At 40.3% G+C, this 18,710-nt stretch overlaps 4 protein-coding genes across 4 annotated transcripts; 2 read left to right on the plus strand and 2 right to left on the minus strand.

Moving 5' to 3' along the window:
* Positions 1-2,916: 2,916 nt before the first annotated feature.
* On the minus strand, positions 2,917-3,976 carry LOC116927844. Its single transcript, XM_032934889.2, has 3 exons — positions 3,820-3,976; positions 3,253-3,741; positions 2,917-3,183 (listed from the first exon to the last, which is right to left on the minus strand). Exons 1-3 carry the CDS (start codon positions 3,823-3,825, stop codon positions 3,049-3,051), a joined length of 630 nt encoding a protein of 209 aa, XP_032790780.2. The 5' UTR covers positions 3,826-3,976; the 3' UTR covers positions 2,917-3,048.
* A 420-nt stretch (positions 3,977-4,396) lies between these two features.
* On the plus strand, positions 4,397-8,885 carry LOC116927842 (transportin-3). Its single transcript, XM_045176577.1, has 15 exons — positions 4,397-4,880; positions 4,937-5,140; positions 5,206-5,448; positions 5,514-5,669; positions 5,728-5,939; positions 5,999-6,155; positions 6,216-6,362; positions 6,448-6,650; positions 6,714-6,853; positions 6,929-7,221; positions 7,303-7,584; positions 7,647-8,015; positions 8,084-8,251; positions 8,317-8,429; positions 8,527-8,885. Exons 1-15 carry the CDS (start codon positions 4,764-4,766, stop codon positions 8,585-8,587), a joined length of 2,865 nt encoding a protein of 954 aa, XP_045032512.1. The 5' UTR covers positions 4,397-4,763; the 3' UTR covers positions 8,588-8,885.
* A 756-nt stretch (positions 8,886-9,641) lies between these two features.
* On the plus strand, positions 9,642-13,092 carry LOC116927843. The gene is made up of 10 exons (XM_032934888.2): positions 9,642-9,723; positions 9,785-9,883; positions 9,956-10,102; positions 10,163-10,264; positions 10,338-10,589; positions 10,699-10,924; positions 12,007-12,223; positions 12,301-12,579; positions 12,644-12,853; positions 12,920-13,092. Exons 1-10 carry the CDS (start codon positions 9,642-9,644, stop codon positions 12,986-12,988), a joined length of 1,683 nt encoding a protein of 560 aa, XP_032790779.2. The 3' UTR covers positions 12,989-13,092.
* LOC116927841 (carboxypeptidase D) lies at positions 12,992-18,049 on the minus strand. The gene is given in 12 exon segments (XM_032934886.2): positions 12,992-13,786; positions 13,852-13,954; positions 14,013-14,783; positions 14,848-15,093; positions 15,152-15,348; positions 15,350-15,508; positions 15,510-15,961; positions 15,964-16,037; positions 16,098-16,168; positions 16,234-16,784; positions 16,846-17,266; positions 17,333-18,049. Coding segments are annotated over 12 exon segments (4,053 nt in total). The 5' UTR covers positions 17,813-18,049; the 3' UTR covers positions 12,992-13,258.
* Positions 18,050-18,710: the final 661 nt, after the last annotated feature.

Below are 18,710 nucleotides of genomic sequence, written 5' to 3' on the forward strand. Positions count from 1 at the left end.
AACTTCCTTGAGTTGCCATCTTCCGAATTTATAGACAAGGTAAATGTCCATGGTCAGTAGACTGAATCCGTGTTAGCAGGACAGATTTCTTCCTAGCAATTATAACATTCCCATGACACCTTCGGACCACCGAAAAAATTGAATGGAGTAAAAACAATTGGAAAGCGGTATATAGACTATACCCATAACGAATGCGATGTCTTGGGCCTTCACCCCTTCCGGAATGAACAGCATCTTCTCACCGTATCAAAAAATTAAATAAATAAATAAAGAAAAAGATTTTTATCATGGATCAATAATTAGATTAGGAGTTTAAATTGTTTTCATCTCCCTTCCTACACACCCTATTTGTTAATGTGTTTTGGGTACGTGAACCGGTATATAGTCTTGCGGGTTCTATATATATATATTTTTTTACAATAAATAAATCTATAGCGCTATGTGCTGCAGACTATTTGTCGCAGACCAATCTGGGTCTTTTCCCTTTGTGGTTGTTTGGTGCGGCCGATAGTGATGTAGTTTCGCGACATTGGGAAACAAACAATACGTGGAATGCACACACACACACACGCACAAAGGAACTCGAAGAAAAAAGGAACAAACGAAAATCCCATCTTTGACTGACTCTATTACGTGCTACTGTGTTTGTATTTATTTTCTGTATTTAGCAGTTTATACCTATACTATTATAGTCGGCTGATACAAAAGAGCGTGATAAAACGAGAAGAATCGGCTGACTTTTTAACCCACATTACGGCCAGGCATTTCAACAATACCAACCGCCACTTTCCCACTTTCTGTCCAGTATTTTCAAGAAATAAAACAAAACGAAAAAAAAACAGAATTGTATAACAAATAAATCGCCAAACGAACTAAAAAGGCGGTGGCTCCAATTTCAAATTGTTTCGGTTATGATGGAATGGAACAATGGACGTGCGCCGCCTGGATGTTATGTCGTCATATATTCCGACGACTTTGGGATGCCCGACCGGATATGAATGAGAACTTGAAGTGTGTGACCACCACCAGAGGATACGAAGGGAAATGGAGCGATGTGATTGCATCACTCGTCGCCCAGTGAAGAAAAAAAAACATGGAAATATCCAGAATCAAACCATTGGTTTTCACCTTTCTTGCTAAATGAAACCAAAAATAATCGAGGGAAAATGATGACGTCCGAGTTTCACATTCTATACGCTGGCGAATTTCGTGTAGCCTGCCAACAATTGCATTATGTTTAAAGCTGTTCGTAAGTGTTATTAAATATACGCGCTTATACATCTCTTGAAGTGTATCGATCCTATCACGGGTTGTTACACGCGCCAAAAAAATGGCTACAGCAGTCCCGTTAAATCACCAGCAAGCTCTCAAAACTCTCCAACCGCATCCCGAATTAATTTTTTTTTCCAGTCGGCTTTCACGAGAAAAGGCCAATACAGCGGCCATACGGCAGACGTCGGATAGACATCGGAATAAACATCCTCAACGATGCAACCCGCACTTTTTTTTGTTTCAGTCCACTCACAATCCCGAGATTATGTGTCCAGGATGGGTGGATAAACATGTTTTTTGTTTTGTTTTTTTTTTGCTTCTCTTTTTGTCGCATTTTCACGTTAAACACACGTATAACTATATACGATTTGGAAACACTTGAGTAGAGCCGTTTGAAGAAAGACGATATGAGATGGAAGAACATTTTTTCTCTCTTTCTCTTTTCACCCTGGTAGAATGTACCGTAAAAGTCTCACCCGCTTTATCGAAACTCTTTCCAGACAAACCCGAAATGTTTCGACAAAAACACACACGAAAAAATGGATGCAGTTAATGCGACTAATTTCTTCAAAACCAAATGTTGTTGAACAGTAAAAACGGCACAGGAGAAACTTTGATTAATCATTCAAAGCAGCGGAACACAAATCGGGACGGGTGGTATAGACTATACAAGAAAAAGTCGTGCTGAAAGAGAAATAAAAGGTCTTGTACCCTGGCGACATTCGTCAACGTCTCCAAAAAGTGACGCACATCGCAACAAAGCTGAACGGCCAAAGGATTTCGACCTCAATTTTCAAAAATGTTTTTAATATCTACGTTGTTTGTGTATTAGCCTTACTACAGGCTATCCTTTTTGTGCTGTTGCTGTAATTAATCGATGCTAGTCTACTTAATGCAGGCATATAGGCCAACAAAATCGATTTCTTTCCTAATTAGTACTCGATGGCATCGAACAAAACAGCGGAAAAAATCAGCACCTTTTGTTGTCTGCTGTCTTGGCGCGTTTTTGCTTCACAACGCGTTACCTGTTTCAGTATTTTAAGGATGCAAGTCAACAGTTAGGTGCTCATTTCACACGCACGCGTGCAGGTCGCCTGTGTGGAAGAGCGGCTGAATTGGCTGCTTTTAATTTCGGGATTTCACGGATACTGTATGCTACCATACAACGTTGTTTTCTTGTCGCTATCTATTAGCATTGGCTCTCGTTAATTGCGCCATATGGGAAAGAACGATAGGGACGCCTTCACACGTCGTTACGCGCCCCCAGGTATTGTCCTTTTTTTTTTAGTAACGTGCAACAAACCAGGCCACTGTCACGTCGGCTGCATCTGGTCTAGCCTTTCATTAATAGTGAATTAAAGATTATGCACGTTTTTCTCCGTTCAAACAGCAACTACAATGAATAGCAAACATATCTTTATGTGAGTTCAGTCACGAAACGTATCTGAAAGCTACGAAGAAGGAAGTTTGGGGATTCATGATGGAATTGTGATACTTTGATGCAAACATTCTCAGCTCATTTTCATCAAAATAAATTGTTTTCAATTTCGTGCATGGACTTTGCATTTAGCCTAAAAGATAGCACTGCATCCAATGCGATTGCTCCAATCGGACTTAATGAGATTTAAACGAAAACCGCAACAATTTTTTGCTTTAAAGTAACGCGTGTTTAATGTATTGCATATTTACAAGCAAGTTTGTCGATAGTCAATTTTGAGAAAAATTAAAACAAGCTAAAAAAAATTGAAGGTAAAAAACTAGGCACTATAAATGCGGTCAAACACTTGGATACGCTTCACTTGGCTGTGCCGAGACGGCAAGTTCCTGGGTTACTGTCTCGCCGTCAGTTCCCGTTGGAGAATAAAGTCCAGCTGGAACAGCCTCACCACCGGCGTACTGCATCACCCATGTCTTTTCCCCACAAAAAAGAAGACAAAAATGGGATAATTGTTTGCCACAAATTAAGCTAAATGATGTTACCTCAGGTGCTGATGCTGCACTAGCATATTGCACGTACTGTGGGCCAGCAGCACCATATCCACCAGGATAGAATACATAAGGCTGCATAGCTGCGTCTACGTTGACGGGGACTGGTACCGGGGCAGCATAGGCTGAAGGAGCTACGTAACCTGCTGACACATCAGCTGGACCGGACATGGCATACGCAGCAACTGGAGGTTGATAATACATTGAAGAATAGTCAAGCGGTTGCTGTTGTCCTCCCATCACAGCTCCAGAAGTGGCCAGTACAGGAGAGACTGGCAACAAACGGCCGGACATGTCTGATGTAGCAGTGTCGTCAGAGGCGTACATGGGAACGTAGACCTTCCTGGCTACGAGAATCACCTTTCGTGTATTCGGTGCTGGTGTCACCTTGCCCAGTTTGTCTTTTTTGTCAGATTTCAGGTTGAGAAACCAGGCGTCACATGTAACCAACAAGCTCAGCAACGACAAGGTAACAAGTACAGACTGATTTCAACAGAGAAGGAAATAACAAAATAAATTCTAAAAAATAGTAATAAAAACTAAGGATTTTAACTGCCTTACCTTCATGTTGAAATAGAGTAGTTTGGTGGTTGAAGATAAAAGTTGATCTGCGATATTGATGTCGGGTTACGTCGAGCTTTTATACGTCCACTTTGAACCCAAAAATCACCCCGAGCGATTTGCGTTAATTACTTTTTCAAGGTAACACCACTGTCTGGTTTCCTGGTCAAGGGAGGGGGTCGTAATCAAGTTAACTGCAGTTAACGTAATTTATAAACAGATTTTTAATATTTGTATCGTCTAAAGGATGTTTCCATACTATTGTTTTATACCCTGTATTTTTGTCTGCTGAAATTTCAATATTTTCCCCTTACGATTGCATTTTAAAACTTGTTTGTGTTGCTTGGTATTTGCTGTCACCTCATTTACACACTTTATTATTAATTTTTGCATTTTATGGGAACATATGCTAAGAAAGTATGGAGAAATGAGGATAGGGAAGAAAAATGTGGGTGTCCAAAGCCATAAAGGCATAGACATGGCAAAAACGCTTTCCCTATGGCGGATGAAGTGGATGTTTTTATAGAACGCGAATCTTTTGAGAAATTTGTTGGAGATTTCACCATAATTCTTTCTATGCACGTTGACGTGTGCGCTGTCGAGTAGATGAATTCCCGCCTTCATTAGTAGGTTTTCTAAATCATTTATTTTTATTGTATGCAGTTGGAGGTATTCTTAACGTTGACGGTTGTTACAGTGACAGCGACTGCGTATTGTTTGTCAATTTTGTTTGTTGTCATGAGCCCAATCGTTTCCCAGTACGGGATTAGTGAAACCGGCATCGTTGGTCAATTTTTGTTTTAAGTATAGCAGACTTTTCTGTGTCATTTTCGTAGTCTGTTTGACTTTTGACTCGCTGTTATTTCTTCCCGGCTCATTCACATTGCAACATTTTAACGTCTTGGATTAAACAGTATTACAGTTAAAAAAATATAAAAATAATCATGAATGAACTTCCAGCCATTGAAGTTGTGTATGACGCTCTGAACGCCCTATACCATAATCCCGATCCTATAAGTAAGGAAAGAGCCTCGCAATGGCTGGGAGATTTGCAGAAATCGGTTCGTTCGTTTTTGAAATTTGCCTATAAAAAATATATTATAATGAATTTCTGTAGATATTTGCTTGGAAGATAGCTGACCAGTTATTGCACGTTAAAAAAGACATGGAATCATGCTACTTTGGAGCTCAGACATTAAGGACGAAAATTCAGTTTGCATTCCATGAACTGCCTTCTGAAGCACATAATTCATTGAGAGATTCCATGCTCAATCACCTAAGACAGATAAATGAGCACACCAATACTGTGATCGTTACTCAGGTAATCGGTTTTCTGTTGATCTGTGCATCTTGTGTGAAATTTAACAGTTATTCTGTATCCCTTAGCTGTGTTTGGCACTAGCTGATTTGTTATTACAAATGACAAGTTGGAAAACTCCAATCCAGGACTTGATTCAGACTTTTGGACCAAAAAATAATTTTGAAACCACTCACATTTGGCCGTTGTTGGAAGTTTTGACTGTGTTACCTGAGGAAATGGGTTCAAGAACTCTAAGACTTGGAGCAAACAGAAGATCTGAAGTTTTAAAACTTTTTGCTGGCTCAACGGAAAATGTTTTGCATCTGCTGGTTTGTCTTTATGTGCACAACTGATATCAATAATCTTTAATCATTTTACCCCATTATATTGGCAGGATTCATGTTTGACCATTCCATCTTCAGACCGTTTAATAGGGGTCCGGTTGTTACGATGTTTTTCATCATGGGTGCATTTGCAAGCTGTCACGCTTCACCAGTTAACGAGTTGTGCCACCTTAGGGCACGTCTTTGCCACCCTTTCCTCCCACCACGTACAAGTTAATTTGACAATTGTATTATATTTCCGACTCATTTTTTCCCTTATCCCAGAGCACACCGTTGCTTCATGAAGCTGCATCGGATGCCGTCTGTGCATTGCTACAAGTTGTTGCAGATCAAGAAAATGAAGATAATACAACTCAGAATGGTCAGTTGACCTCCACCTTAAACGAGCTTCGTACTCTTGAAGATTCGCTTGTTCAAAGCATTAAGAATCTAGAGCCTGCATACCATTTAGCCGTCGCGGAAGAAGATACTGAAAAGTTTGTTATTACTCGTTCGTGTGGCTATAATTTGCCGATTTAATGCAACCTCTTCCCAGGGCGTTGAATTATTGTCGAGTGTTCACCGAAATAGCCGAAGCTTTACTTCATCGGATGCTAGAATCTACGAAAAACAATAACGGAACAATGAACACATCCAACTTATTTGGGTTATTGGATCTAGTACTAACTTGCGTTGGCCACCATGACTACGAGGTGAAACATTTTAGCAATATTTGCTTTCTCGTACCTTCATTAACTTCTTTTGGCTTCAAGGTTGCTGAGATTACCTTTGGTTTTTGGTACAAGTTATCTGAAGACCTTTATCATGCAAATGACGACGATCGAACAATCAAGTTCAAGCCCTACATTGAGCGACTCATTGGTGCTGTATGCCGCCACTGTCAGATGGAACCGGACCATGTAAACACAAAACAACTTTCTGATTGTCGGATGATTATCTTAACGCCTTGTATTTATTTATTTATTTATTTTTTTTTGTGAGCAGGAAGGTGTGTTAGAAGAGAGTGATGATTTTGCTGGTTTCCGATCACGTGTGTCTGAATTGGTCAAAGATGTAGTGTTTATCGTCGGCTCGGCTTCTGTTTTTAAACATTGTTTCTACAGCATTCATGGCCAAAACAACCTCCCATGGGAGGTCACAGAGTCAGCCTTGTTTATCATGCAAGCTGTAGCCAAAAATATTTTACCGTAATAATCCGCTTTCTAGCATATCTAACAACTTTAATAATGTACATTTGTGTCTAATCATAGTGATGAAAATGAAGTAGTGCAAAGTGTGGTAGAATCATTACTGCAGGTCCCGGAAAGCGCTCACGCGGCAGTGCGTTTTACAACGCTTCTCCTCCTTGGGGAACTTGGGGAATGGATGGATAAACATCCTGCAGTAGTTGGTAAGTTCAGTGTGTGTATTAACAGTTTTTTATTTTCATTTTCGTTATTTTTATTTTCATTTTTTTTTTTTTCAGAACCTGTGTTGCATTGCGTGCTCCGCTCCATTAATGATCCGTCATTGGCTGTGGCTGCTTCGAATTCCCTGGAAGCCATTACAAGCATTTGCCGAGATCACGTTAAATCTCATTTTGATATTCTCTTGCAAGTAGTGAGTGCCCTGGTTACATTACCCATTCCAACGGAGACGGCAGTTCGAGTAGTGAAAGGCGTTACCAAAGTCTGTAGTCGTTTGCCAGATCATCAAATCGCGGATGCTCTTCACCAACTTTGCAAGATTCATGTCGACGAATTAACAATAATTTGCCAGGTAACATGCCAAGTGTTGCAGGAAAATCGTTATGCATAAAGAATTTAATATTTCATTTTTTTTTTTGGCTTCCATTAAAAGGTGGAAAACCAATCAAAAGTTGTCGCAAAAACCAGTAGTGATCCCGTTTACTGGCTGGATCGCTTGGCTTCTATATTTCGTAATTTGAGTGTCAACGCTAAGAAGAGCGAACAGCATCCGTGCCAGTTAGCCATCACTTTTACGTGGCCGTGCTTGTCCATGACGTTGGATAAATTCCAAACTGACAGAAGAGTGATGGAACGCTGTTGTAGGTGTCTCAGGTTTGCTCTACGACTGATCGGCCACCAGTCTGCTCCACTTTTGCAACCTCTTGTTACTCAGGTCAGTTTTGCTTCGTACTTTTATTTCAAACGTATAAGGCATTAACCGTTATTTCCATCCAGATGGTGCGTCTGTACAATGCTCATCATCACAGTTGCTTCCTTTATTTAGCAAGTATTCTTGTAGACGAATACGGTTCAGAAAACGATTGCATCGGGGGTCTCATCTCGATGCTTGAAGCGTTGTTGCCACGTGCTTTCCAGCTTTTGCAAGAACCGCAGGGCCTGTGTCATAATCCAGACACAGTTGATGACTTGTTTCGTCTTTTTGCGCGTTTTCTTCAGCGTAATCCAGCCGCATTCCTGCATAGTCCGGCGTTACCTGCTATTTTCGATTGTGCCATGCAGGCGGCTGCACTTGATCACAGAGATGCAAATGCCAGCGTTATGCAATTTCTATCCGAATTGATCCATACCACGCGGACTCGAGAGGTTAGCTAACTACTATCAAGAAGTTGTCCCAGAATCGAGGGTTTGATTGTAATTATTTTGTTTTTCAGGAGAAACTGTCTTTTGAACTTCGTGACCAACTAATGTCAACAATGCTACGCCCGAAAGGCCCTATTCTCATCAGTACTCTAATTACGGCCTCGATTTTCTCCTTGTCTACGTGTTCGTTACCCAATGTTGCAGACGTTTTGCTTGAATTCATGCTAGTCGATCGACAGGTAAGTCCAATGCTTTTTTCAGCTCTCTTGACATTCTAGTGTGATACAATTTTGGGGGGAATCAGAGCATTTCCAGCTGGATGGAGCAAACGCTGGAAAATCTACCTCGGCAGTCACCTTCCGGATGTGTCGCCGTCAGGCCTGAGCAGCTACAAGATTTCCGCCATAAAGTCATCAGGTATTCGTCCGTACTAATGTCTCATCCTACTTGTTTTTAGCTGTCACTTATTTTCTTATCGTATTAACGTCTTAATTTGTTTGTTTTATTGATGAAGGGCGGAGACTTCTCTAGAGTTATCAAATGCGTTACGTGATTTCTCCAGGCTTTATCGGTGAAATTCTGACTCGTTAATTACTCTTGCATAATGTTCTTCAAGCTACTAACATTTCTTCGTATTCGATTGATGAGTTGATTGTTATTTTGGTTATTTTTTTTTTTATTTGCCCATACTCATTTAACTTTTATTTCGGCTAACGCTACTCCCGCCCTTGTACATTTGGGACTATAATCAAGGGAATGCCATTATACACCTGAACACACCCAGATGCAGTACATCTCCCTCGCTCTTTCCCCGAATATCGTCGACCATCGCACAATGAAGCCGAAAAGTCACCTAATACACATTTCATGGAATTTCGTTTTCAATCAACAAGTATTTTGCTTTCAATAGTTTTTTTTTTCCGTTTTTTCTATCCCTTCCTCGGCAACTCAATGAACCAGTAAGGGAAACGACGTGACGAATCTTCGGGAGTCTTCGACTTAATAGTGGGGTTCCGAACAGAGGTCATCTCATCAAACATTGTGCATTGGTCTGCTATTACAGCCAATGTCAGTAGTCTGTTCTTTTAGCCAATAATTACATTACTCATTGAGAGATGATCATTCCTGAGGCACTTGCTCATTTTCGAAATACTCGTGCCCTTACACGTGTCCACGAGTGCCCTTGAGATGACCATCGTAATAAAACACGTGTGAGTTGTTTGGCGCGAATTTTTCCCTACTCTAAAAGGATGACGTCAGAATGTCCACTTTGAGACACGTGCATTAATGAGCATCACGTGCGGTAGTGTCCAGTTTGCACAACCACAAGTTGCTGGCTACAACTCGTGTCGTTCGAAATATGCACGTGTCTTCATCGTACACGTTTTTACATATAAGAAGGATTGCTCTTGGTCAAACTCTATCAGTCGCTGAGCAGCCTGCTGTTCGCCAGTTAAAAAAACCAACTCAACCAACCAACCAACCAGTCGCTGAGCAGATTTCGAAGAAGAAAAAACATCAGCTGAGAAGAAGTCTTCGGTTCACAGAATAATAAGGTAGACCATACACATGGATTATTTTTAAAAAATTAGTTTTAGGCACTTGTTACAAATTCTATTTTCTCTGTAGATGGGTTTTTTTACTGCTTTACCTAGTAATAACCCTGAGGAGGACGATATGCTCCTGTACGCAAACGACGTCACTGCTGAAGGTACACCATGATTTCGCACATCCTTTTCTAGAATTCTATACATATATCTTGAACTCTACAGGCAATGATGCTGTCACTGATTTAACTACAAACACGACATTAGAACGTTCTGTTATCTTAATCGATACAGATTCTGAAAAACCGGCAAACATGACTAATGGTTAGTTATCTTCTCAATTTTACCTCGTCATGTTAATTGTATTAATAATAACATTTTTTTTTTCCCCTGTAGAAACACAGATTATCTCGTCACTTGTCCTGGCCTGGCACTTGTCACAAATTCTATTTTCTCTGCAGATGGGTTTTTTTACTGCTTTACCTAGTAATAACCCTGAGGAGGACGATATGCTCCTGTACGCTGACGACGTCACTGCTGAAGGTAACCATAATTTCGCACATCGTTTTCTAGAACTCTATACATATATCTTGAACTCTACAGGCAATGATGCTGTCACTGAGTTAACTACAAACAAGACATTAGAACGTTCTGTTATCTTAATTGATACAGATTCTGATGAAAAACCGGCAAACTTGAGTTATGGTTAGTTTCTCTTCTCCATTTAACCTCGTCATGTTAATGGTATTAATAATAACTATTTTTTTTACCCCTATAGAAACTCAAATTATCTCGTCACCTAGCATCCTCTCTGGCGATAGCTCCAGGGCAGGTGAACGGATCAACAAAAGGATGTACAGATGCAGGAAATGTGGAAAAAGCAAAAAGGGCCACGTCTGCTTGATGGATTCCTATACAAGCTCAGAGGATAGCGTGGTTATGGATGAACCGAGTGAAGGTTCGCGTAAGGCTTCCAATAGGCAAAACCTCACTCGTTTAGCCCAAAGAGTTGATGATGATAATTCTTCTGGTAAACATGTGTTTATTGTTTAGAATGATAATACTCATTTTTATTTTTACTGTTATTATTATTATTTTTTTACCTAACTTGTTTAAATCATTCATATTACAAATCATAGATCCTGACTGGGTTGCCTCGAGAAGAATCGATGGATCATCGATACGAACTTCGCCGAGACTGTTCGCGCAGAAGAGGACAGTTTCCACAATTGTAACTGAAACCGAGGAAAAGGAACTCCAAACCATACCAAAGAAAGCTAGGAAGGTTTACGAGTGCCGCTACTGTCATGTACCTCTAAAGGGACACAAGTGTCCACACAAGCTCATCATCAACCGACAAATACGGTAAGCATAATTATGTATAAAAGTGAGCAACAGCTTATTTTTCGTAATTCTAAATTTACAGTTGTTGTCAAATTCAATTTGCTATATCCAGTAAGGATAGATTACCTTTTTATTTCTTTCGATTTTCAAGGCAACTGTCTGAGACACCGAGAATAATACTGGACCGCGTTGACCAAGAATAATGCCGAGTTAGCTCAGTTGGTCAAGTCACAGTGCACCGAGTCATTTTACATTACGGTCATCGTTTTATCTTACAACGCAATGCGTTGTATTACTTTTACGCCATTTAATCTTAATATTTTACTATTCCGTGCAAATCGTATTTTCGTTTGTTTATATTTATTGAATACATGATGCTGTTTTTGAACTTCAAGATGTAAATATTTGTCGAGCGATTATAGGTCTATGGATGTGCGCAGGATCTGTGGGGAACTTAATCGCTATATCTGTTGGATTTTGCATGCAAAAACAACTTCCCTTTCGTATAAGGGTTCGGTGGGGCTCCAATATTTTCACCTATTCCGTTAAGCTTGCTTACGGAATAGGCTTTACGACGAAAACCCCGAGTGCATTCCCCGAGTTTTAGTCTTTTTTTGTTTACCCGTCACCCCGTTTGAACACACTAAAGCTCGGGGAAAATGGCGACTCCGAGTCCATTCCCCGAGTTTTAGTCCCCCGAGCTCCGAGTTTTAGTTACGCCCCTTTTTTCGCGTTTTGCCAGAGTCATGGAAACCGTTTGGTTGGGTTCTATGACTCTGGTAATGTTATTGCGTATTGCGTTCTCCCTCCTCCGCACTCTGTCCTAGTCCAATGAAGAGCTGATCGACATTTTTTTTTTTTAGTAAAATATAAAAAATGAAATAAGTTAACATTTTTGTTATCAGAAACGTTCGTTCGTGAGTAATTTACCCCAAAATTCGCTGTATCTCGTTTTGCATCTGCAAGGTTACTATTGATTCATGCCAATCAGCTGTCTGAAGAGTGAAAAATGAACAAAGTTTTGACACAGGAGAATCTGGTAATTCTACTTTATGATTTTGCAAAACTAAATGTTCATATCTTTGGAGTGTTATAATTTAGAGACAAGAGTTCAACTGGTTGATAAAAAATGAAGTTCATAAAGTATTCAACCAGTTAAAGGAAGTTCTTGAGGCCGCTGCCCGTCGTTATCCTGTTGAAATAGCAGAAGTTGATACACAAGTGAGGCAGGAAAAATATGTCATGGCTACATCAACACAAACATCCCAGGATCAGTTAAAATGCATCTTGACAATAACTGGTGACAGCATTACATCTGCAGTAATTATTAATTATCTTCTCAATTATTGTTATTAAATTATCTTACCTTTTGGAACTGATGACTCATTTTCATTCAGGACATGACATTGAAACTTCATAAACATCCAAATGTGGTTTATCATACAACTATTGCAGCAGAATCCCCATGGCGTCTCCAGCAAATCCAAGATTCAGGAAACTATTTAAGGATGGCTTTGTCAAGTCTGTCCTTAATTCCTGATGAGTTAGAATATATATCTGCTGAAGAAGTATTGAATGATCTTGATTTGGTCTTGGGCAAAGTTAATCGCGCCCGCAGCACTTTGGCTATTCCTCGAAAAAGGACGATTGATGAACTGATGAATAGTAAAAATATGGTGAGTGTGAAGCAAACTTCTTGTATGGCATAATCTTAACAAACCTTATTTCTGACTGATATAGAAAACTTTAACACCTTCCCTGCCTAGTGACTTGGCTGTTAGTTTTTATCTTCAAGCGCATAAACTCATTTTTGCGGTATATCACCTTACTCAAGCAGGAGGCACCGTGAAGTTCGAAACTTTACAGTCAGAAAGCCCCGTAACTTGGCTTAACGAAGTTCTGGTATTATTGAGTGTAGCGCTTCAACGCGCCCAACAACTGCGAGACAAAGTAATATATTGCAATTCATTACTTGATATTGGGATGGTTGTTAAATTTTTATTAACTTTGTTTCAGGTATCAGTTTTCCTGCAGTACCAAATCCACAATGTGTCGTCAGTGGCGACACCAGTACCATTATTCTAATAATTTAGTTTCACGAATTCGTTTATTTCATTTTTTCCGCTCCGTGTATAGTATTGTGTGCATAGTTTTCGTTGCTGTACAACAATACAGCAGTAGACAAACGTGTTAATTATCCCAGATAAGTAAAGATGACAAGGCACGTCATAATTAGGCAGACAACAGGAAAGTTGCAAATAACGGGATTATGTTCACCATCACACGTTAAAATCAGATCTAATTAAAAAAATAATAATATTTGAAAAATAAGTTGTTCTGGCCATTACAGTTGAATCACATGGCAGGCCTAGAACTCTTCCGGAGGTCGACCAATTGCTCCTCTTCCAAGCTCGAAGACGTAGCGCTATTAAAATCTTCCAGCTCATCACTACTCGAAGTATCATCACGATACTGACCCAATCTTGCTCCCAAAACTTTGCCTTTTGGCCTAATGGGTCGGAATGGCGAATTTCCCGATCCTTCTTGAACTGCTCGAATCGGTGGCCGCATCTTGAAATGCTGATGTTGCGAATGCTGGACAAAAAGTTCTTCATCGCTTGAGCTACTATCAATCAACACGGGCGCCATGTTCTCACGATCTGTTTGCTGGAGTAACTGAAAACCCCATTGGCTAGATTTCTTCTTACGCTGAGTCTTCCGTTTCTCATAACAAGAACAGCAGCAAAGTACTATTGTCAGCAGTGAAAGAAGTAGGGAACCCACCAGGATGACGAAAACCATACGTGGCAATCCGCCCACTCTTTGGTCTCGTGACAACTGAATGACTATCTGGCTGGCCCCACCATCTGACACTGTCACCACCTTAGAATTAAGCAAACAATTCATCAGCAATAAGAAATTAATTAAATTAAAGCACAGTGTCATACCTTTGTTTTCTTAACGTAATCGGAAGAGAGAATTTCAATTGCATATTCACCGCGAGCTAGAGCAATCCAGAACTGACCGTCTCGTGTTGTTGTAACAACCAAACTAAAAATTTCAATAGGATAATCATTGAACTTTAGGGATATGGTTTATATTTTCTTACCTATCAGCAGAAGAAATCATTGCTCTTCGTGCTGCAGTTACTTTAACTATAGCAGCAAGAGGTTGACCGAACTGGCTTGTAACCACCCCAGCGATACCCTGACGGGCAGTGAGAAACAGCTGAAACAGTGTAGCCCGATGAGAAGTAAGGATGGCATTAGTTTGATCAGATTTCGCACAACAAGAGAGTCCAAGGCGGAATGTAATGCTACCATTGCTGATTTCACTGATATGATTAAGAACCGTTGACGATCGGCGCTCACCCGGACTACAATCGCTTGCGCCTTGCATTTGGTGGTGGTAGGTTTCAACTAATTGTTTTTCACGGAATTGCTTCAATCCCGATAAGGAAGATTCGACGAGCCCAATCCATTGAAATTCAGGAGTCAAAATCATTGTAAACTTCTCCCGTTGAACAAATTGAATTATAGCTTCTTCGGCATCGGTTTTGGTGCTTGACGTTGCTGCACAATCCTCGTCAGCCGCAGAAGGGTCGGCGTCGAAAATCAAATGCATCGATACACTCTTGGTTACGCTAAGCGCGTCAGAATCGGAAGATATTAAGGCATCCACCAAGCTGAGCAGGAAGGTTCGACCTGATGCAACAGCTGCTCGATCGATTCCATTAACCACTAGCACTTTAGGTTGGTGAAGCTTGGTAACCGTCCCCATTTGGATAGGCTGCTTTCGTATGGCACAATTTGCGGCTGCTCCATCTCCTATCTCTAATACCCATACTGGCTTCTCCGACTGTTGTTCTGGTGATTTTACGCTGAGAATAAAATTACGGGAAAAATCAAGTCAACGTTTAAGACTTGGAATTGCAACAAGTTTACCTGTATAAGCACAGCAAATTGGGCGCCTGTTTGACTTTCTTTTTCAGTAAACTCTCTAGCTCAACAGGAGGCAGTTGCACAACTTTGGTAGGAGGTAACACAGCTATTGTTGACGATTTAATTTTTTCTGGTGAAGGCGGTATGGAAAGGCGGATCATCTCACCAACATTAACGCGTTGCAGCGTAAAATTTACAACACCAGCTCTATCTGAAGGCACGTTAACGGTTTTGCTGAGCGACTGAAACCTAAAAACATAAAGCGTTAAAAACTAGATTACATCTGAATGTTGATAGTGGTGGATACCCTGAAGCACTGGCAGTCACGTGATACTCTCCAGGTAGTAGGAGCCTCCAGTAGTCGCCATGGGTATAGCTTCGGACATTTTTGCCTTCGAAACCAGCCACAGCTATGGAAGCGTTAAAGATGGGGAAACCATTCGTATCCAGTACGAAGCCCTTCAGACCGTGATGGATTTGCTCAATGTACTCTAAGAGCGACTGAGCGGTTTAGTTCCCAATAGTTCTTCATATCCTTAGCCATTGGATATTTGAAGCAACTCACTTCCACAGTGATTTCCATATCATTTGTATGGACGTAGTTCCAATCTTGCATGCCGCCGGAAACACTGTACCAGTAAGCACCATTTGTAATTCCATCCTTTAAAGGTTTCGTCGAGAACACCCAATAAGCGTCCAGCAAAACTCGGATGGCAAGATTTCCCCAGGTGCATGATAGGATGTGCATAGCTGTAAGTCTTGGCAAGTTTGCGGAAGAGAGCATCGTCAGGTGAAGGGCTGTCAACTTTGCTCTTGCCCTGAGGATTGTCATCGAAAGGATAATTGGCCACCAGCGAACCACCATGAAGATTGGCAGACAAAACAAAAGGGATGGACTGCGACCAATTCATCACCGCAAGCGTTTCAGGTTGGAAACTCGCATTATCATCCTTGGGGAAATACTGATCAGGAAAATCACGATTTAAATCGACTTGGTTAGCGTTGCCCCGTCCATAGCCACCATTTTCATCTCCTTCAAGGGCTATTTCGTAACCATCTGGATTCATGGATGGCATTAGATGAATACGTGTTGAGTCTATTAATTTTGTGATCCTGCATCCCGACCATAGCCATTGATTAAAACGATGGCAAGGTTTAAAACAAGCTCACGTCCTACAACCTCATTGCCGTGCCTAAAACGAAGGAAATATAGTACACAGATATGCTAATAAAAAATGTTAAATTATTCTTACATATTCGCGATATATTTGAATTCCGGCTCGCCAGGTTCGTGCTGGCCCGGATTGTCAGATATCTCTAAGACCTAGAAAGTCACAACAAACGTGTAAGAACTAATTATGCAGGTAATACGATGAATATTACACTTACATAAAGTTCGCGGCCTTGTATGCTTTGGCCAATGGTATACAGCCGTGTAATGGTCGGGAAAGCCTCAGTGATTTTTTTTAACAATGTTTCCATTTCTGTATAGTTGTGGTGCCCGAATTCCAGATAGACTTTGCTGTCCGTGTCCGGTAGATCTGGGATGGCTCGTATCATTCTGATGTTTAATATGGTAGGCGCATCTTCCACGACCGAGACGTTATGAATTTCAACATCTTGATAGCCAAATGCGGAAACTTGCAACGAGTAATTCCCTGGTAGAAGGAGTCGCCAATATTCACCATTGTTGGTTGTTTTCACGTCATATTCGACACCAACAACTGTAACCCGAGCCCTAGGAATAGCTTCATTCGTCTGTTGGTCAGTCACCAGACCTTTCACTCCCAAATGAATCGCCTGCATGTATCTGATTAGGCTTTGGCGGTTTCCTTGCCACTCCATTTGAAGGTTGGAGGCATTTGGATACTTGCAGCACGATAGCTCGACGGTGATTTCGAAACAATTGGAAAATACGTAGTTGAAATCTTGCATTCCACCTTAAAATATCCATTTAAATTATTTGTGCCATTCGAAGTTTAACATTGGTGCGCGACAAACCTGGAACGTCGTACCAAAATGCTCCGTTAGTGATCCCTTCCTTAAAATTATCTCCTTCACACAGGTTTCCCTTGTGCATTTCAGGATGATTAGATGCGTAAACCCGTGCTAAATGCTTGAAAAAAGTGTCATCCGGAGCTTTTCCTTCAACACAGCATTCGCGATGGAGAACAGTGTCGTCAAAAGGGTAACTAGCAACAACTGAACCACCATGAAGATTTGCTGATAATACAAAAGGATTATTGACAATCCATAACATAATGGCCAGTGTTTCAGGCTCTCTGCCTTTGATAAATAATTCTTCGTCGACATTTTTTGGAGATCCTTTGATTTCAAGTCGGTCTGGAAAATTTCTGTTCAAATCCACGTTATTGGCGTTTTCTCTTCCTGAAAAAGAGTTTGACCCATAACAATCCCCTTCCTATTACAAGAAAAAAAAATAGTAAAAAAAAAAATATGCCTGTAGCAAAACAGATATATAACAAACCTTTGCTTTGGCAAAACCATCAGGGTTAAGGCTAGGTAGAATGTATATATCTGTGGATTCGATAAGCTTGGTCACTTCAACATCCTTTTCATAGTTGTGTGCAAGGTGCTCCGCTAAAGCAATAAGCACTTCTCTGCCAACAGCTTCATTTCCATGCATGTTACCAACATATTTAAACATCGGCCTCCCAATAGGCCTAGGTGCACTAGCATTTGCAGTTATCCGAAGGAAGACCAAATCTCTACCCTGCACTGATTTCCCTATGGTCCCTCTTTTAGCAATAAATGGGAAATCTCTTTCTAAGGTCTCAAAAACAGATATTAGATCTTCATGAGAACGATATTTATTTATTTCAACGCCATTCCATTGCGTAAGATTTGACGAATTTTTAGAAATAAGGCTAAATGACGACGTGACAGATGACAAGAACCAAAGGAACCAAAGGAACCAAATATGAAGATTGAAATAAATGACCCGCATTTTACAAATCTCTTAAATACTTTCCCATTTAAAAATACGAAACCCGAAAAAAAACGAATCAAAAATTGCCTAGAAAACTAATTAAATAAACTGAAGAGACTCTATGATACAAACAAAAGTGAAAGATTTTCTTTGGGTAACACTGATGCCATTTTCTGGAACTTGATCTTTTTTTTATTACTTTTTTTTGTTCTGGCAGAGTCTCATAGATAGGATGGTTCGCCAGCTTTAGTAAATTTCTCCATAACTCCATAAGCCACTGTGTCACTTTCTTGCCTCTGAAACTGTGGCCACCTAGCGGACATGGGCGGGGCTTATTTCACACATGACTCGTAGAAACCAATTGAAATTTTCCGCTATACCTAAACACGTTCCCATATGGCCATATCCCCTGTTTGCAATATGCAGCTTGTATACAATAAAAAGTTGATTGTTTTAACTTTAAATCATTTTATTTTGAAAAATAATTTTTGTACCGTTACACACGTTGGTTAGTTGGATAAAATAAATTAACAAGTTAAATCTTTGTTAGGTGTTTTATTCATGTGCTACCGTCACTTTCAATCTTTTTAAATTAATTTTGTAAATGTAGAAATAAAAAAAAAATTCTATAAGACTTGATTTGCAATAAGCTACCCATGTAAAAAATAAAAAGAATATCCTCTGATGGGGTCAAACCACAGACTCCCGCATCACAGGTAGGTCTCATCTCTCATCCCATTATCCCAACTGGTTAAAAATATTTGATTAAAAATTTGATAGTATAAAGGAATAGACCAAGATCGGATGCTGAGTTGCCAAGGCTGAATTCCGACCTGCGGTATTTGTCCTCTCGGGCCCTATAGGAGGGAAATGAAAATAATATATTTAATTAGTTGTAGTTAGTTTTATTACAAAA

The sequence above is a fragment of the Daphnia magna genome, linkage group LG7, assembly GCF_020631705.1.
Source record: "Daphnia magna isolate NIES linkage group LG7, ASM2063170v1.1, whole genome shotgun sequence".
NCBI classification, from domain to species: domain Eukaryota; kingdom Metazoa; phylum Arthropoda; class Branchiopoda; order Diplostraca; family Daphniidae; genus Daphnia; species Daphnia magna.